The sequence below is a fragment of the Podarcis cretensis genome (assembly GCF_951804945.1).
Source record: "Podarcis cretensis genome assembly, chromosome: 1".
Lineage (NCBI taxonomy): Eukaryota > Metazoa > Chordata > Lepidosauria > Squamata > Lacertidae > Podarcis > Podarcis cretensis.
Window position 1 is genome coordinate 36,120,336 of NC_137170.1, and position 21,581 is coordinate 36,141,916.

General features: G+C 40.0%; 1 protein-coding gene across 11 annotated transcripts in view; it reads right to left on the reverse strand.

The window, feature by feature from the left end:
* Nucleotides 1-21,581, reverse strand: part of NPAS3 (neuronal PAS domain protein 3) — a 637,919-nt gene that overhangs the window by 484,201 nt on the left and 132,137 nt on the right. For 3 of the 11 annotated variants that reach the window (XM_079954438.1, XM_079954437.1, XM_079954433.1), the window contains one exon: nucleotides 13,170-13,290. The exons of the other annotated variants lie outside the window; for them this stretch is intronic. In XM_079954438.1, coding sequence (XP_079810564.1) covers nucleotides 13,170-13,290 — 121 coding nt within the window. The remainder of the gene's footprint in view (nucleotides 1-13,169; nucleotides 13,291-21,581) is intronic. 11 annotated transcript variants of the gene reach the window in all.

Here is a 21,581-nt window from a genome sequence, read left to right on the forward strand (position 1 = left end):
ATGCTGCCGATCGGAAGGTCGGCGGTTCGAATCCCCGCGACAGGGTGAGCTCCTGTTGCTTGGTCCCTGCTCCTGCCAACCTAGCAGTTCGAAAGCACGTCAAAGTGCAAGTAGATAAATAGGTACCACTCCAGCGGGAAGTTAAATGGAGTTTCCGTGCGCTGATCTGGTTTCGCCAGAAACGGCTTAGTCACACTGGCCACATGACCCAGAAAAACTGTCTGTGGACAAACACCGGCTCCCTTGGCCAGTAAAGCGAGATGAGCACCGCAACCCCAGAGTCGTTTGCGACTGTACTTAACTGTCAGGCATACCTTTACCTTTTATGAAAAGGGGTGGTCCCTGCCTGTTTGAAGAAGGCAATGGTAAAACCACTCCTCAAGAAACCCTCCCTGGATTTGGAAAATCTAATTACCGGGCCAGTTCCCAATCTCTCCTTCTTGGGCATGGTTCCTGAGTGGGTAGTGGTGGACCAGATCCAGGAGAAAACTGATTGTCTAGATCCATTTCAACTGGGGTTTAGGCCCAGTGTTTGCACAGAAACTTCTTTGGTTGTCCTATTCGATGACCTCTGTCAGGAGAGAGACAGGTGAAATGTCTCCTTGTTCATTCTCCTTGACCTCTCAATGGCTTTTGATACCATCAACCATGGTATCCTTCCAGAGCAGCTGTCCGAGTTAAGAGTTGGGTGACACTAAGAATTGTAGAACGTTTAGTTTCAGAATGGATTTGGTTGTACTTTGGGTGTCTACTGTATGTGCCCTACTTTACTGAAGACATTCCTCTATTTGAAGGACTTTCTGGTCCATGTCTGGTTTAAAGACAAAAAAAGGAAGGTCAGGGCCCCTGAAGTTCACCATCAAGCTAGAAACAAATTCACCAAATACCAGAAGATAGGGACTCTCCATTGTAAATAAGGATAAGAGAGGCACAACTTTAAGCCGCAGAAAGAGACCTCTTAGAAAATATTTAACAGGAACCCGAGTAATATCAAATAACACATTTCAATCTCACAAAACACTCCATCTTAATAGAGTGATATGTATTTTAAGATTATGATTAGCCTCATAAAGTAATCAAGACATTTTAGCAATGCAAAATAGTGATAAATGTTTTTGCCAATTGATGAGATTTTTATATAAGTTTTGTTGTTTAAAATTGATTTCCAAGATCAAGAACCTCCTGACCCAACCATATCAGATGATACTGAAGGTTCACTGTTATAGAAGAAAGCACCCTGCTACCTTCTAAAGGAGAAAATGGAGGGAGGTGCATGTGAGGTTATTGTGGAAAATATGGAAGAAAGGAAAAGAAATGTCTCAAATGTTTTTTCATATGGCAGCATGCCTCAATACTCAGCCATGATGTAAATTTGTGATGTTAGCAGACACTACAGTTATGGTGACCTATGGTGGGAGCAAGCTTTGCATTGAGAACATAGGTATGGAAGGGATCAAAGGGTAAATGTTGAGACTCAGAGACCTAAAGTGGTCTCATTCAGGCCTACTGAAATGTTCTACTGTTACAGACAAATCATGTTAAAAACATAATGCTCTCCAAGACTCTGTACATTTACTTAAGTGTAAACAGGAGAGCCCAATGGAATATACTTCTGAATACGCATAATGAACGTAAGAGACATAAATCAGACATCAGGAATCACAAGACAGAGAAACCAGTAGGAGAACACTTCAATCTCCCAGGACATTCTATACAAGATCTCAAAGTAGCTGTTTTACTACAAAGGAATTTCAGAAATAGACTGGAAAGAGAAGCTGCTGAATTGCAACTTATCACCAAACTTAAAACCATGGAGAGTCCTGGTCTGAACAAAGACCTTGGATTCTTATCTCATTATACATGACAAAGCCATTTTTCACCTTCTCACCCCTTGCTTTTTCCTGTAAGACCTATTGCAGTCGTTAAGAGTCGTCAACAGGCTCATCACAGCTATCTGCCAATCACCCATTCCCACCACCCTTCTGAGTAATACCCCTCCCCACCTTCTCACTATATAGAAGGGTCTGGAAACTTCTGTTTCAGTGTATCTGAAGAAGTGTGCATGCACACGAAAGCTCATACCAAGAACTAACTTAGTTGGTCTTTAAGGTGCTACTGGAAGGAATTTTTTTTGTTTTGACTATGGCAGACCAACACGGCTACCTATCTGTAACTGGAACGTAAGAGAAGTCCTGCTGGATTTAACCAAAGACCCATATAGTTCAGCACCCTATTTCCTGCAGTTGCCAACCAGATGCATATGGGAAAAAAGTAAGACATGAGAGCAATACAGTGGTACCTCAGGTTACATACGCTTCAGGTTACATACTCCGCTAACCCAGAAATAGTACTTCAGGTTAAGAACTTTGCTTCAGGTTGAGAACAGAAATTGTGCTCCGGTGGCGCAGCAGCAGCAGGAGGCCCCATCAGCTAAAGTGGTGCTTCAGGATAAGAACAATTTCAGATTAAGTACGGACCTATGTGGTCTTGAACACACAAACATATGGAACCAGACCACTTATCCAGCTAGCTTAGTATTCTCCACTCTGATTGGCAGTGGCTATCAGGGGTTTCAAACGTTATTTATTTTTTATTATTTATTGAATTTGTATACTGCCCTATATACCCAGAGATCTCAGGGCAGTTCACAGAATAATGAAGCTTCCTAGCCCTACCCCGAACCCCTGGGTACTGCTCTGCCATTAAGCTATTGCCCCTCCCCAAGGGTTGTTCACAGCAACTGGTATTCTGAGGCAGACCAGGCTGCAGATTGATGCATGGAGATTCAGTATAATATGAGTGAGATGCAGCATACTGAACAGTGAGATTCAGGAGGAAAAAAACCCTGCATCCATTGGGTTAAATTTCTCAGAAACATAAAACAGAAAGGAAATACATATTTTCTGCTTATGCTATCATCTGTCAACTAAACTTAGAGATGCAACTTTTGTAGCACAGTTGTTTATAAAAACACAAAGCTGATTATCATCACTATCTGCATATTCTGCCAAGAAGGACAGTGTCTGGCTCTGAATAATAGCTCTAAAACATTCCTGACAAATAAAAAATGTGATCTGAACGGAAGTGTCCAAGACATGAAGCAACTACAGAATTTGAGGGCAGAAGTGGGGATGGGATCTAATGTGCTAAACTATCACAGGATCTATGTGCTTAGATCTCAGAGCACTCTAGAAAAATGCTAACAGGAGCCTGGTTAGCAGACAGGAAGAAGAGGAGGAGGAGGAGGAGGAGGAGGAGGAAGAAGAAGAAGAAGAAGAAGAAGAAGAAGAAGAAGAAGAAGAAGAAGGGAGTTTGGATTTGATATCCCACTTTATCACTACCCGAAGGAGTCTCAAAGGAGCTAACATTCTCCTTTCCCTTCCTCCCCCACAACAAACACTCTGTGAGGTGAGTGGGGCTGAGAGACTTCAAAGAAGTGTGACTAGCCCAAGGTCACCCAGCAGCTGCATGTGGAGGAACGGAGACACCAACCCAGTTCACCAGATTACTAGTCTACCGCTCTTAACCATTACACCATACTGTATCTTTTGTGATTGGTCAAGTCAGTCTCTGTTCTTTGTTTGATCTACAGAGCAGTGGTGGTGGAGGCAGCAGCAATGAATTATCTAGCCAGAAAAATAGAAGCTCCCCTTGCCTAATGGTGGAGTGATACTGATCTACAGAGAACAGTAGCCTCTAAGTATCCAAAACCAAACTTGGAACAAGTCTGTCAGCATCATGCTAAGGCTATATCATACAAAAAGTATCAAAGTAACATGCAAGCAACTTCTTTTTTTTCCTCTGCAGACTGTTGCTTGGCTGTCGTCCAAATAACCACAAGCCGTAAGAGACAAGCAGTGTAGGTCTGTTTTAGAATGCCAGACTATATTTTGCCTTGGCCCTAAGTTAAAAAATTGACTTGAGAACTGTAGTTACTCCTAGTATATTTGAAGGTACACAACTACATCAGGGCTTTCCTAGCATCAAGAAATGAAAGATAAACTAAAGTTCATTATGAAGTTACAGGAGCACAACTCAGGGGGTAAGTTCATGGACTCTGAGGAATACATCTTGTAGAAACCATCTACGTCTTTGTGGATTTCCTGAATATGTAGACGACTCAAAGCTTGAGAGCCCATCTATTGCACAAGAGACCCCAATTAAAGTGGTGTGCCAACATAAAAAATAGCCTCCCATGGAAGCCCAAGCACAAGTGTTCATTAAACCCATTTTACCAGGTGCCCCTAAGATTGTAAGGGCCACAACAGAAACTTAAGAGTGTCCCTGTATATAGTGTATGGCGAGTATCTTTATTTGGGTAATTTCCATCAGGTGCTTTATTTTTTCTTTATGCCTACATACATCTCTCTCTTTTTTTGTATTGATACCATTTTCCTGTTTCACATATTTTAAAATTTCAATAACTATAATCCATAAAAAGATAAATCACTTCAGTCCTATTGGAAGCTCCATGATCGGATGCTGTCTACTCTACCTCTGACGTACAAACAGTAAGGGACAGTCATCACCTTCATATGATGCTTGTGAACTCCTAGAAGCTTCTCGCTGGCACTGTTGGAAACAGAACAATGAGCTGGGAGTACCTTTGTTTGATCAAACAAGGCAATTCTTCTGTTCTTGCGATGCATTATAGCATCATCCTTCTTCTTGCCAGACAACTACTTGCAAACACTGGGAGATTTTTTTACTGCCACTTAAAGAGCCAGAGCCCTGCTGTTTGCCATTGCTGTTATTGTCAAACTTCTCAGTTAAGGCAGAATCAAAGCACTGTAAACGACAGAATGGCTGAGCTTGGCACTAACACAGCGATGGGCTTTACCTTAATTATTATCTACTTATAGGTAAATTGACTAATAAGGTTAGAAAATACCCCCATCTTTCAATAGCTTATTTACTACCTATTTTAGGAAATAACATGTTTCACATTTAAGATAAACTACTGATTAATCTTTAGCTGTGATTTGTAAAAACAATAATAATAACAATACAAATATACAACATATCCAGAATAAATTGCAATTCTTTACAAAACGAATTGCATCCTCAGTATAATATTATTTCTAGGCAGGGGAGAACCAGGCATAGGGCCTTCTCGGTGGTGGCACCCGCCCTGTGGAACACCCTCCCATCAGATGCCAAGGAAATAAACTATCTGACTTTTAGAAGACATCTGAAGGCAGCCCTGTTTAGGGAAGTTTTTAATATTTGATGTTTTATTCTGTTTTTAATCTGTTGGGAGCCGCCCAGAGGGGCTGGGGAAACCCAGCCAGATGAGCAGGGTATAAATAATAAATTATTTTTGTTGTTGTTGTTGTTGTTGTTGTTACTGTTACTATTATTATTATTCTACCACTTTACATTTTACAATTTTGCTCTCAGATGCTCAATAGGTTTATGCTGGGGTAATGAACAAAAAGAGGATGGCAACTTCAGGAGACTACTGCCACTTCTCAAAGACCAAAGGGTTGTCTGTGAGTGATGCAACAGACTCTGGTCAATGTTCTGTACACTATGCACAGACCAGGTTCTCTCAGTGCCCATGGGAAGCCCACTAGCAGGACCTGAACAAAACAGCACTCTCCCCCCTCCTGCGTTTTCCAACAATTGGTATTCATACTGCCTCCAAGCATGGAATGCATAGCATAGCCATTTGGCTTAGTAGCCATTGAAAGCCTTATTCTCCCTTAATTTCTCTAACCTTCTTTTAAAGCTAATCAAGCTGGTGGGGGGGCATGCATGTGGGATTCCTTACATGCCACCATGTTCCTTACATACCACATGTCTTAGGGACCGGGACATGGACCAGCTTATTCCCAGTCACTAGCATGGCACCTCCCTCTCCAATGGGTGGCTGGGTAATGTCATCTGCAGTCCTTAGCCATTCCATTTCACTTTAGTCTTGCAGGCTGAGCACTTAAGACAGCAGGTGTGTCCCCTTATTTCTTAGTCCTTGCTCTTACACTGCCAGTTCATGGAAACTTTAGCTCAGGGATAGGGAACCTATGGTGCTCCATATTGGACTCCAACTTCCATCAACCTCAAAGCCAGCAAGGAAAATTGTCAGGAATCCTGGGAGTTGTAAGTCCAACAACATCTGTAGGGCATCAGGTTCCCCATCCCTGTTCTATCTTATGAAGTTGTGGCCTGCTTAAGCCTAGTTTTGTATGGTTCTTGTCCTTACTTCATCCTTCCTTACATGCTTCTCACTGCAGAAGCCGGACAGAGAGAAAACTAACAAGCTGCTGAAAAAGGAAGCAGTTATACTGGCCAAATAGAAAGCAACAACAAGGAAGAAACAGACCAAGAGAGAACTAGGTGACTGTCACATAACTGAGATTCCTTCATAAAGTCTCTACCCCTCTTTTCTCAACCAACCCCCTATGATTGGTAAAATAAAAAGAACACAAATTAGTTATTCCAGCTTTATTGCTATAACCAATCTCACAATAAAATGCACAATAAATTGGCAACTGCTGCCATCTGGCACATTGTTCATTTACCTGAAAGCAACAGGGCTCACATCACAAAATGGTAGTAATTACCACATATTAGAGAGCTGTGTGTTGATTAACACTCTCAGCCCTTTAATCACTATCTACATGACTTCGAAACTATCAGAGACAGTTTCAGAGCAGTGTACTGTAGCTCTGTTGTGAAGTCAAAAACCTAACACAGCAAGCTGCCTTATACTGACTGAGCAGGACATCGGCTTATCTAGCTCAATATTGTCCACAAAAGCAATGCCAACCTGGTGGCCTCCAAAAGATTTGGACTGTTGATGGGAGCTGTGGTCCAAAGCATTTGAAAGGCACCAGCTTGATAAAGGTTGGCCTCCAGGATTTCATACGGGAGGTTTCCATCCTTATTTTAGGATCCCAAGGATTGAACCTGGGACCTTTTGAATGCAAAGCATGTGCATTGCCACTGAGCCTTAGCCATTTCTCTAGTTCGAAATGCTATTTCTGCATTCACAGATCAAGGAATTGTTTCTAGTTAGCGGCTTGCCTACAATAAAATTTTGGGTAGGCAACTGTACCTACAGTAATTATACAACATGTATGTGCACAACAGCAGATTAGACTCAGGCTATTCTTGGAGCCAGAATTTGATCTGCTTCTCTTGACTCTTCATGACAGATGCAGCTTGGACGTTCATGGAACAGCAAAGATCAAGCGGCAAGTGGCCATGTACACTCAGCCAGGAAACATCCCAAACAAAAGACTTCTTGTAACAGCAGCCTCAGTTCTACTCTTATAGGCAAAGCTAATCTGCAATAAGCTATTTTGTTCAAGAGATGAAAACAGACAGAGGAAGAAACTAAAGAAACGTCTCTGTTGGAAGCTGCTTCTATCGTTTAATCTGTCAAAGATTGAAAAAAAGAACACATCTGAAGTAACGACCGAAAAATCTACCTGAGTGCAGTACATAAGAACATCCCTTCCGGATCAGATCAAAGTCCTATGACTAGCCAGATTCACAATAGCATTCTCTCCACATGTGCTGGATAGTGCCCTATCATAGATTATTTTTCAAAATTGTGTTTTTAACCACATAGTTTTTTACTATATTAGATTTTTGCCAAACATACCCCATTCAAACCTTTCTGAGAAGATGTATTGATAAAAAAAGCCTGTAGTTCATTTCTCATGCTGAGCCAAGCTCTAGAGGAGGCTCTCGATTCTTGGCAAACATGATCCCTAAGAGATAAAAAATTGATATTCTTCTTGCAATCATCAATTAGAATTATCATGGGAAATGGGAACCCATTCTGAACTGGCTTCTTAGGTGGGCCCATTCACATGGCTTTTTTTCATAGAGGTAAGTGGCCACATATTGCTGTTGTTATTGTAATTATCTGTATGTTTTAAAGGATATCCTATATTTATATACAGTTTTAATTTTTAATTAATATTTAATTAAACATTTAATGATTTTTTAAAATAAACCTTCCCCTTTTTAGCTGTTCTTATTTTATCTGTAAGCTGCCTTAAGTCCCTGTCAGGAAAAAAGGAGTGGTATAAATATATTAATAATAATAATAACCCTCTCTCTTGATGGTTTCAGGTTCTAAAAGAGCAAGAAGCAGGAACTTCTCTGTTTGAGCTGGATACCACCTAATGGTCTGCAAAGATATGGAGAGTCTACCAGCCAACACCATTTGCACACATTTATATGTTTCTAAAAAAAAAGGACTTCAGAATGGTAAATCTAAACCTAAGCCAAACTGTGCGAGAGAGATTTTTGTGGCTATTTTTATACAATATTTTCCTGCTTCTTCTCAACAACAATATATTGCATTTAATAAGAGTTTTGCCCAATGGGAATCAGGTATGCACTCATGTTTTATGCAAGAAACTGCCTAGATTGTTTGGTTACATGTTCTCTTAGAAAAGGGCTTTATGCCCAGAGGAAGCCAGAATTTACTCACTGCCCCTGTGGCACATAATTGTTTCAGACCCATCTGCTTTAAAACTCTGGAGTTCCCCATCTTCCTAATACATTTAAGTATAGGTTTATGGCTATTATTAAGAAATAATCTTAGTAAATGATCAAACTGCTAAAGAAGCTTGAATGTTTTACTCCCATGCAAACACACCCAGGAATTTTAAAGCGGTAAAAAGTAGAGTAAAAATCCATATAATTTCCAACCTCCAAATGTACAGAGCTAGCTACCATCTGAAACCAGTACCTACTAGGACTGCTAAACATAAAATTTAAATTGCCTGAACCAATGCAACTTGAAATTATTTGCTACAGCAAACAATAAATTGAGTAGCAACATAAGACTTTTTTATTATTTAGAGTGGCAGATAAGTGTCCTGACACGTTTCCAGTTATTTCAAGGCCATTTGAACAAAGTAGCTACACATTGGAAGACAAGAGTGCCTGGCGTGCTTTGGTCCATGGGGTCACGATGAGTCGGACACGACTAAATGACTAAACAACAACAAGCTACACATTGTGCAATTAAGATTGCAATCCTATTCTCACCTACCTGAGAATAGGCCCAAATGAATTCAGTGGGACTTTACCCCTTAAGTAGACATACATAAAATTGCACTATTAAAAGTCCAAAGTCTAAGGGCACGTGTACACACTTAAACACAGCATACTTTCCAAGTGCCCCGGAAAAGCAGGACATCAGGAGAGACTGGGGAATTATGTCCTTGAGTCCGCTAGATGACATTGCAAGGGATCATTGCCTTAGGAGAGCGAGAAAAATTCTCAGGGATGACCCACACCCCGGCCAGCACTCTTCTACCCTTGGGCAGGAGATATAGAAGTATAATCAGTCTTACCAACAGGTTAAAAAATAGCTTCTGTCCATGGGCTGTTAGGCTGTTGAACGGAAAATAACATAGCGCAAACTGACTTGCAAAGTGGTGTGTTGTGTGATAAGCACACAGAGTGCAATGAGAGTGAGTGTTTGGGGGAGGGAGGCTCGGTTAATTTCATTGTACACAGGTTGTACATTGACAATAAAGGTATTATTATTATTATTATCCTGTTTACTCGTGCAAGATCTTGACAGCCACTTTGGGAGCCGCGCTCTCGCATCACGTTCTTCCCCCCAAAATTTTCTGGGGCAAGAGCAAGGCATGAGTCACATGACTCACCTGGTAGCGCATCCCGGAAGACACATGTTCTAGTTTTGGGTTGGAAAAATTTGGATGGTAGGACACAGCAGTATGGGAGCCACTTCTCCATGCTAGGATTCCAAACTGCTCTGGGAACATGCATATCACATGGGCAGGGCCATTTTGTTCCTTCCTATGTGGAACTCCTATCAGTAAGGGTTACTTTAATTATAAGGGGGAAAGCCTAAAAGACCAGGAGGGGCAAAACTAAGCACTGGAAGTGTTGTCTTTATAACAGAGCTTTGCTGACGGCAATCTTTGTCTTCCATTCAGCTTAAACTAGCTTCCATCAGTCCAGTTTCTAACTGCAGCCAATGGATATAAAAGCCATAACATGCATTAGATAAGTCGAACAATCAAAGTTGGGCTTCACTGTCCAGATGACATTCACTACAAATCCAGACCTGATAATACATCGTTTCCACTCCATTTTACTAATTATTCCATTAAACACAATGGAACGTACACAACCATAAGGGGTTTTTTTTTGCTTTGCCAGTCAAATGCAAGTTCACTGCAAAAGCAGCAGTGATTATAAGCATCAGGTTTAAAAACGAAGCAACAATTTTTACATTTTCCAAAATTGTGCAATAGCTACGCAAAAATTAAAATTCTTAGTACTTTGAACTTGAGCTAATTATGTCAATGGGAGTGAATAAGTGACATTTGCCCTTGTAGCAGAATGTTTATATATTGAAAATTTTAAAAAAACACTTGAAGCTGTAGTTGATTTTATTCAAATTAGGGCAGGGAAAAAACACAATTCCCCCTTGCTTCCCTATTCACCATAATGAATAATACCTCCTGATCATTATGATATAATATGTACATTAAACAAAGAATTAAAAAAAGAACTTTCACTACATTGTTCACATGAAAGTTAAGATCAGAATACATAGATCATGCAAAGGTGAGTTATTATTTGACTGTTGTTTTGAACTGATATTTTATTTTTTTGGCAGCCCAAACAACTGACTTATTTAAGATCCAGTAGAACTTTGGTGAAAGTTTTGAGGGTTTTATAAGGCTTTATATTTCTGAAATGCTTTTATACTTTTATAGGATCAGTACTGATGCAGAATAAACATGGTGGATGTGACTACTTCCTTCGGCAAGTTTTTTGGACTCTAGTAGAGCTGCACACCATCAACTCCTTGGAATCTCAACAGACTTCATGCAATGTTCTACAGCCTACATATTCCTAGAGAAACATAACATCATTAATGTTTTCGAAGCAAATATATCTTTGTAGCCAAAGATTTGGAATCAGATGCCAAAAGGGACAGGGTCTTCAATAAGAAAGTACTATATAACTCAGTCAACAGCTGAAAAATAAACAAATCTTCCAAAAAAGCTGTCTGACTTTACTTAAGTTATCAATGTGATTAGTTTATTGCGAAAACAGAGGGATGCGGGTGATACTGTAGGTTAAATCACAGGGCCTAGGACTTGCCGATCAGAAGGTCAGTGATTCGAATCCCCGTGACGGGGTGAGCTCCCGTTGCTAGGTCCCTGCTCCTGCCAAGCTAGCAGTTCGAAAGCACGTCAAAGTGCAAGTAGATAAATAGGTACCGCTCCGGCGGGAAGGTAAACAGCATTTCCGTGCGTTGCTCTGGTTCGCCAGAAGCGGCTTAGTCATGCTGGCCACATAACCCGGAAGCTGCACGCCGGCTCCCTCAGCCAATAAAGTGAGATGAGCGCCACAACCCCAGAGTCGGCCACGTCTAGACCTAATGGGCAAGGATCCCTTTACCTTTACCTATTGCGAAAATACAAATAGGTAGCCACTAAAATGTAAGCTCTTAATGAAACAGTTTTTGCAACAACAACAACAAAATCCCAAAGGAGAGTTGTTGTTTTTAAGGAAATGGGTAATTTTTCAGCACACATAGGGAAAAAGCTTTCAGAATAATTTTAAATAATGTCAGTACCTTTCCCCCCAATAAACTGTGATTCAGCTAAATGTTATATTTTATTCTCAATTGTTGGAATAATCTGCAACAAAAATGTGGTTAAAAATGGAGAAGGATAAATATTTTTTTAAAAAAAAATACACCCCAGTACTTAGAATATAAGGACAACAAAATATTTCTTTCAGCTTGGACATATACGACCAACATATTGTATAAAATGACTGAACACAGCTGGTACAGCAATCCAAATTCACAGCACAAATTCAAGCTCTAAATGGCCCAAATCAAAGGCTACTCCAAATCTTTTAAACTAAGGGATCTTTTCAACAGTCTCATCCAGAAAACAGATTTAGCAACAGTGCTCACTGTAAGCAAAAGCTCACTGCAAAGTAAGCTTCTCTGTTTTTTTCTTCCTAGGCAAAATCTGAGTCTCAGTAACTCACCAAAACACAAACAAAGGAATCATATATTCACTTGGGAGGAAAAGAAAGGTGTGGGGATGAAATAAAGCCTGTAAAGAAAGAGACAACGGGATAATTTAAACACGTCTAAAGGCTTAGTTCTGCAATGTTCAACTATATTGCTCTGTACCTGGCTATTTAGTTCACCCCTGTTGCAATATTAAATTGACCTGTAATATTATTCCCAACATGAAATAACTTGAACTATTAAAAATGTTAAGCTTTCAACTACTGGAACATTGAAACAAAGCGGAAGAGCCCACAGCTCAATGGAGGAGCTTGTGCTTTGAATATAGAATAACCCAGCATGAACCTCTATCATTTCCAGGAAGTTAGCCTTAAAAGCTTCTTCCTGAGATCTTGGGAGACTCACAGTTTGTCAGAAAACAATACTGGGCTGGCTGGACTAACAGTCAGACTTGGTATGGTGGAGCTTCATTTGTTGATAGAGAAAACAAGATAAATCAGTAAATAGGTTTCATTTAATAATGAGAACGAGCACTTAGCCTTCGAAGAACAGGAGTGGTCCTTCTTTTCATGGAAAGTCTCCTATTCAGAGAGTCCTGATGGCAGAAGTGGAAGGGGAGGTGATTTTTGCCAATTTCTGCCTCACCCTGCACCTCCTCAGTGTTTCAAAGACTGCTGAGTTTCTGAGGATGCAAGGGAATGAGGTGGGAACTGGAGGAAGCAACCCTCCTCACTTCTGCTGGCAGGAGTTTCCTCTGCTCAGAGGCCCATTCAGCAAATGCTCCATCGAACAGTGCCAAAGTCAGGATCCAAACAATATTAATGATCAAAATATACAGCACCCATAGAATTCTGGTCTCAAAATGGTTAAGCCACTTCAAGAAGTCCTTGAAGGTTGCCAGGGTCCTCTTGCCACAGCCCATCGCATGCAGTCTGGCAGAGAAATTTATAGCCTCACTTCTGAAGATAATGCAAAATCAATCCCCATTCACTCACATATGCAAGCCAGTGTTCTCCTAAATTGTCCCATAAAGCACATAATAAGATGACCACACCTTCCCAGGTGTATCCCAGGCGTGCCTGAAAATTATCCATTCACTTTCTACCTGTTCTCATTGGTTGGCTTACTTTAGGAGACTGTCATAACATGGACAACATCAATTGCCTACCTATACTGGGAGACTGAGGCTGGCAGCTGGCCCATGTTGGAAGGGTCCATCAGGCATGGGTTTCTGGGTGAGGCAATTACCACTGTCAAGCAGGCATAGGCTGGTGGGTCAGTAGTAGTCCCTAGGAGAGGGCAAAAAGCAGACAAGGGAAGATGGGAGTCAAGGGCAAGGGAACAGGGTCAAGCAGGTTGAGGGTGAAGAAAACAGACCCCTATCAGAAGGTCCAGGACTGGAAATGATTTGACACAGAAAGGTTTATAGAGGATTCCTCTACAATCAAAAAACAGATCAGGGCGCTAATCAGGAGCTGAAAGTTTCTACAGCAACAAGTGTTATTTTTTTAGGCCTTCTGAACTGTTGAAACATGCTGCTGCACACAAATTCTTATTTAGAAGTGGCACCTGTCAGGAACTTGCAAAACTGAGGAATAATCAGTAAGAAGAAGGTGGGGGCAGAGGGCTTTTACTTTCTTGACAACCATCACGCTCAATTCTCTGACCAGGCATTTCTTTTCTGATGGGGCTATTTCAAGGATTCAATCCCTTCCCAGTAGCTCCACTGCAAGTGAAGAAAGGTCACATTTAAAATCAACAGGGCAAAAGTTAGCTGAGAATCATTGAGGCCCATTGATTTCAAGGTGACTTAAATGGAACAAACTTCTTTCGACTAGAGTTTATACAGCTGAACATAAGGCATCCCTTTGAATTCAGGATTACCAACTAGTTTATTTTCAAATTTCAAGAATCTTTGCAGGTCCATTGTTTTGGGGTTGATTGGTTTAGAAAATAATAACAGGACTATAAAAATAAGTTAACAGACTGATTCTATGCATGTCCACCTAGACATAAATTCCATAGAGTTCAATGGGATTTTCTCCAAGGCAAGTGTGTGCAGCCTACAAGTATTATCCAAGTTTGCTAGCATCTACAATAAGGTGATTATACGATCCTACATGCCTGTGTTGATTAATGCTGTTATATCTTTTGTAATTTGCTCTGTAAACTTATTTTACAGTCATATAATTCTTTCAGATACACACACTTCTTTCCAAATGCTGATTTTTATATGATTAATTTCATTTACTGGCAGCAAACAAAGGCAGCAATACTTTGGTAAACATAGTGGTAGGTGCCTGGCATGTCTGAAAGTGACATGAAAATCCCTTTTCCTTCTTCTGTACCTGCATTAAGAAATCCCCTGACATCAGCCCCAGTTTTTCCTACTATGTTTGATGTAATCCAATTTAATTTGAATAAAATGCAACCCAATTTATTATGTCGAAAGAATAATGCATGGCATATAACTTAAGCAATGTATTCAAAAGGTAATAAAGTCAATGTAGCACAACCATCACAATTTTTTTAAAAAAATAATATATCCCCATTCATATACTTAAATGCTACCTTATATATTTTTCATGCTTTACTCTGTTTCCCTGTTGTCATCCTACATTTGTAAAAAGAAAAATGACTTAAAGAAATTAAAGAAATCAGAATGTCAAATGGTTTACCAAAGGCAAATCATTGCTTTCTGAACTGCTAACCTTTCAAAAAGAGTTTTTCTTGTGGGCAATTTGGACAATTTGGACTTCAGCAAAGTATTTGACACAGTATGTGAATTATAACATATGGTATGACATTTTATATTGTCAGATGTAAGGTCTGAACTTGGGGCAATAATAATATGCCTGTCTACAAGAAACTCATAATCTACAAATGACAGAGAAATACAGATATCTGAAGATCTGAGGTCGATCAAGAAACAAATAAAGGCAAAGGCATTTCCAAGATGATGGGTGAAGTATTATATTTTTATACAAGAACCCTCTTAAAACAATAGGTCTAATTTGGTTACTATTGTGATGTTGATAGAGGATGGTGAGAATGAAGCTCAGGACCCTCGATGCCAGTTTCCACTGATGGAGAAGAGTGCTACTAATTTGGCCGCAGGGGAGCAGGTCATGCGATCACAGACAGCTAGCCTCCTTTCAAGCAGGTAGGAGGATACAATCTGTAGTCCTTCCACAGGCAGTAGCCAACATAGGGCCCCAAAGCAGGGTGCTCAAGGGATGTGATGGAGTCGGGCAGGTCATGAATCCAGCAGATCCTGCAGATTCAGTCCTGACTGCTGGCTTTTCCCAAGGCTCCTGGTTCACCTCAAACTGCTACCCATGACCCAACCCAAATACCAAGTTAATCATGCAGTAAACTTTTAGGTTCATGGGAATTCATAAACACCCTCACTATTTTGCCATAAACTGGGGGGGGGGGGGTTTAAGGGCAGGGGATATTTCAATAGTTGTTTCAATAGTCTATTGTGGGGGGACGACGACTAATATTTTCTTTTCTTATGATAGTCCTTTTCTCTTTTCCCCTGATTTTTCTTCTATCTGTTGTGCTTTGTTTGTGTGGTTTTCAGTTATTATTTAATAGTTATGTACTGTTCTACTACCAGTTAGTACCCAGAGGTGAGGGAGCAATCAAGTCTTAAAGAATAAACGTACAATAGATTTTAACAACACATAATATAGGAATGATATCACAGTCCGAAAAGAATCTTCCCTAAGATCATTATCACTGCCTTTCCCAAGTAAGATTTATACTACAGTAGTATGTGCCATAGGTCACCAGCTTCAACCAAGTTTATTTCCCCCCAGGTTCATCCTATAAGACACCACAACCACCGTGATCCTGATCTCTTCTCTGGCAAACTAATCCTGATGATCAACAAACATGAGCTGAAGAAATCTGTATAGCACTGACCACATCACGGAGGATGGAATATGGCTTTTAATGATAAATACAGCAGCTTCTACAGACTCCTGAAGATCTTAGATTTCAATTAAAAGTTTCTGGTTGTCATGGTTGCAGCGGGGCAAGGAGAGGGATCCCAAAAACATGTTCACAGCTTTTGTCAAAAAAGTAAGAAACAGAGAAAGGGTGTCAAATAGGCAAGCTGGCCTAAGGCTAGAGACCCATAAAGCAATCACATCATTAGCAGGCACAGCAGCACAATTGCCTTTGAAAGCTTTATTTTGCACTTTAAACCAATAAAACCATCAATGAAAGCCTCAAACATCTCTTTCCCCCTCCTAGGCCTGTGTAGCTAAAGAGCACTCCGCCTCTATAAGGCTCAAGCCTCAGCAAGGTTTAACTCATTTCTGTGAACAGTAACTTGCCCTGTCCACACAAATGTATAAACGTTTGCCTGAGCCACTGTCTTTCTCAGCAGGTGGAACAAAAATGCCCCAAGGAGAATCTAATGGCCATTGAGTTGGATAGCTTTATTTAGCCCATCTATTGCCCTTCCAGCAGTCCCCCTACCCTTAACCTGTGTCCTCTGGATGTTTGTGATTATCTTTTTTGTGTAAGATCAGGAAATAAGATCAATGTTTGCAAAATTATACTGACTATGAACAGGTTGCTAATGAAGATGAATAACGAGTGTGCAAAACTTTACAATTAGAATTTTATTCTAAATCAAATTTAGGTTAACTAAAGTAAAAAGGCTAAATTAGAAATCTAGAAGGCTAAAAAGCCTGCTGCCTATATCACTACTTACTTTAAACAGTAATTGAGAATGAAATTACTTTTATGAAGAAATGAAGTAAAGATACCTCATAGAAACTTAGGTAACACAATACCGCCATGGAAACTGAAAACTTAAGCAGAACTTGATGGGATCAGTTGCATTTTATAATGGAGATGTTCTCCATCTATGGAGATAGCGGATGATGTCCATCTAACTTCTACTCAAAGTATACTCATTGAAATGAATGGACTTGATGGGTCTATTTGAGTATGACTTAATTCACTATCACCCAGTGGGATTTTGGGAAAAGATTCTAGAGAACCAGTGTGGTACAGTAGTCAAAGGGTTTGGTTAACCCAAGGAAGACCCATGAAGACAATGAAGTTCACAAGGTGACCTTGTCAGTCATCACTTCTTACCCTAATATCCAAATAGCCTCATTTTTAGAAGATAAGCATGTATATTGCCTTGAGTTAATTGGAAGGTCTGCTGTCAAAAAGCATGGATTACATTGTGAATTTATAAAAATCATTAATGGGAAACTGCTGTTCCACCTAATTTAGATGTTGATTCACTAAATGTTTATATTTTTTGTTTAGGGTCATATCATTCTTATTGGTTTGTATCTAAAAATAAAAGTCCTTCTGTTAATGGAAGAATCTTTGATCTAGCAGAGACCTCTTCTAATAGGAGAAGAGATGAGGCCATTTTCCCTGATGTACCCTTCCACCTCCCATGTTACTTTCCATGCTGTTCTGAGTGAGTGCGGAAATCACATTCCCTTCTTTTCATTAGTAAAACCATTCTGCAAACAGAAAGGCACAATTGGGTTCTACCCACTATTTTTGGCTGTATTCCTATACTAACTTACGAGAGAGTAAGCCCCATTGTACTCCGCTAAGCTTCAAATTAAGCATTCATAGGGTTGTGCTGTTCACCTCATAAACTAGTGATAAGTTTCTGAGATATATCTTTTAGGTTAAACAAAAAGAAAAGAAAAATAATAGAATGTAATAGCATACCTCAATTTGAGCATTCTGGCAAGTTATTTTGCCTATTTCTGTAAAATCTAGAGACCTGCTTTATTTTAGAAAGAAATGAAATGAGATATAATGAAATGAAAACTGAGAATCCAGACCCACTAATGATCAAAAACAGGCACTGGATGGCATGTCCAGAACCTAGGCAAAACCTAGAAAATCAGGCCATATGGCAACTCTACACTCTAGTAAAAACCTTGGTCACCATGGGTAACAAGCCAATTTGAATATTTACAGCGTGAAATGAGCCTTCCTGAAAGCAGAACCTGTGTGTGTAAAGCAGGCAGGGCAATGCATATCCATTTTGAAAAAGCTGGAATCCCATTGATCAGCAGGTTGGCAGGGAAAAGGGAGCATGGGGAACTGAACTGGATCCCTTACCCCCTCATCAACAACTGATCAGTGGGTTATTGTTGTTTTTAAAAGGACTTTGCAAATACTGTGCTGGCTGCGGATCAGAGAAGGGAGCTGTATGTGCAACTCCCCATTCAAGAATCACGACTGCAGAAACTGCTTGTGTGTTTTTATGGTCTCTAGCTAGATTAGGGTGACTATATGGGTTTACATTATTACTGAAACAGTTAATCCCAAGAGCAACAAATGAAACCCTATTATGAAATATATTGTGTCCCAACACATTTTCCTTTTCCTCAGCAAACCAAATTTCTTTTTTTAAAAAATGAATCGGAAAAGCTGCATGAGCTTGATTGCATTTCACAATTATTACTCTTGATATTTTATTTCTGTTTTAGCATATGTGGATCGAGACACTGAAAAACATGTACACAAAGCTTCTAAGGGATACTCTAAATTTTATTTTGCAGGTATTCCACTATATTGCTGCCTAAATTCAAAATTATCTTATGAATTTTACCAAGCAGGCCCTTTTCATATTTGAGGAATGGGGTGAGGGCAGAGAAAAGGAGAAAATTCAAAAGAATAGTTGCAATTTTTTTACATCAGTTTTGCATCATAATATAATTATGTAACCATTGATTTGTAAATAAGCTCTATCTTTCAATGACTTTATTGAGTGTATGACCTGCGCAAGCTTAGTCAAAACCTTCTCATATCATTGTATTTTAATTAGAGATTTAGGAGATCCAGTTAAGAATAAAAAGCTATTTTCTCACCCCTTGCTTTTTCCTGTAAGACTAATTACTGTCGTTAACAGTCGTCAACAGGTTTACCAATCACCCATTCCCATCACCCTTCTGAGTAATACCCCTCCCCACCCTCTCACTATATATAAGGGTCTGGTGACTTCTGTTTCAGTGTATCTGAAGAAGTGTGCATGCACATGAAAGCTCATGCCAATAGCAAACTTAGTTGGTCTCTAAGCTGCTACTGGAAGGATTTTTTAAATTTTGTTTAATCTAGTGGCTGACAGCAAGGAAGTTGCAATTTCCCAATGTTACTCACTAATAATGCCTTTCAAATAATCAAGAGCCCTTTTTGGAGACAAGAAAATTCGATAACTCATTACGTGAAGAATATCTTGCCGAAAGGTTTGGACTTGAGGACAATGCTAACATACATGCATAGTCTCAGCACCTCCAGAATCCATCTTCTTAGAGATTACAGTGGTACCTCGGGTTACAGACGATTCAGGTTACATACGCTTCAGGTTACAGACTCCGCTAACCCAGAAATATTACCTCGGGTTAAGAACTTTGCTTCAGGATGAGAACAGAAATCGTGCTCCGGCAGCGCAGCAGCAGCAGGAGGCCCCATTAGCTAAAGTGGTACCTCAGGTTAAGAACAGTTTCAGGTTAAGAATGGACCTCCAGAACGAATTAAGTACTTAACCCGAGGTACCACTGTATAGATCTTAGGTGTGTCCGAGTTAGATCCTATCTGAACTAAGTTTTGTGAATTTTTCTGTGATTACTGCTTTTGCAATATTATCTTATTTATTTACTTTACAGAAGCAGGAAAGAAAAGAGCATACAGGTAAGAAGAAAACAGCAGCTTGTGTCCAAAAGACTCGTTCATCAATCACAACACTGACTTCACTCATTGGCTAAAAACACTAAAAGTGGGAGCAGCCAGGCTGGCGCATCTCACAAAAATTGCTTAGAAGGGTACCTGCCCATTTTGCTTCATAACTTTATTTCTAGGAGAACTAGAGACTTGCTTTTTAAAAAGAACCCGAAGTTCATAGCCTGGGACTCCTAGTGGCTGTGGTACATCAGTACTCCCCAAACCTGTCTCTCCAACTTTAATCATCCCCAGCTTGTATGGCCAATGGTCAGGGGTGGTGGGAATGTATTCCAGCAACATCTGGAGGGCTACAAGTTAGCCATGTTAACCTGACTTCCATGTGCACAGAAGACTGGGTTTTGCCTCATTTTAGGATATTTATTGATGCTGAATTCGCTATAAGGCTACAGGACGGGTTTTAACAATGTAAAAATACAATCATAAAACAAGTTAAAACAATTGACTGGTCTTGCCCATCTTCAAAAACCTAGGGCCATATCCAAGCAGAATGCTTCTACATGTGCAATGGGAGCTTCCCCTCGTTCTCTTCTTTCCTGCATTCTCTGCTAATCTTCTCTGCTGGGTTGGAGGAAAACCTAGAAAATACTGAGGGAGGGGCACGTAGGAAGAGGAGAGATAGCAGAAGTTCTAGTGTACAGCAAAAAGTCACTGAGCTAAAGGATGCAGTTCATTGGCTACATTCCTTAATCATTATAGGTTGCATCCAATGTTGTGTGAGCAAATTCACACTTGCCCGTTTCAACAGTGCTTCCTGTTTCCCCCCTCCGCCCCGCAAGCTGCTCTGAGGGTGCACAGGAGTAGAGAGGAATGAGCAATTTCATTACACAGGTGGAAGTGCATTCTGCTCATGCAAAGACAACCCTATGTACTTTCTGACTACCTCCATGTTTAAATTAAAAAGTTTTTTCTTCTTCCCCCAAATAATCATGAAACAATGTAAACAGCAGTCGCTGCTTAGCTTAATCTTTGAAGTTCTGTAGCAAATGATATCTTATTTTGATCACATAGATGTTTTGATATGTGAAAAAACAAAACAAAAATCAATCAAAAAAAGTGTTCAAAGGTGCGATGTTTTGAAAATATTGCCATGTAGCATTTACCGTAACAGCTGTACGTTTAAACTTTAGGCACAAACTGAACTGCAGAGGATCTGCTGCATAAATAAGATCCCCATGGCAACTAAATGTGCTACTAGATAACAGAGAAAAAAGGATTTATGTGTTTGCTGAGCTGTCTTGCCCTAGAGGAATTCTCCAGGCAAATGCAGGCCACCTGCCACATGTTACATTAAGCTCAGCCTTCTGGACTTATTTTCAACAAAAAGGTCCAGCAACTTTTGTTTGAAAGTTTTATTGAGCCTTATTTCCCAGTAACTCCAAATGAAAGCAGAAGCTTCTTATTTTCCTATGCTTTTGCATAACTGTGATTGCACATAAATTATGCATATAATTATGAATAAAAAAACAAGCGAGTGTGTGCAACCCCTACAAAAACAGGTAGCAAGTGAGCTAAATTACTGAGCTGTTATGCAGATTCCCCAATTTTATCTCTCTCCATGAAGATTCTCTCTTTAAAAGTAACCAAGGACCACCAAAGCCAACAGCAGAACTTCTGTGCCAAAGGATAGTTGATTGCTTTCATAACAATGGAATGCATTTTTCATCTGAAAAGTGGGTTTCAGAACTAAATCCAAAGTATTTGGAAGTAATGCGGAAGACCTGAAGGGCCACTGGAACATCTATGGGCACCGCAATAAAGCAGAGGGCAACAGGAAAAGCTGACAATTTAACAGCCTGATAAACAACACAGTTAAGTAAGTGAACTGCTTGTACTACAG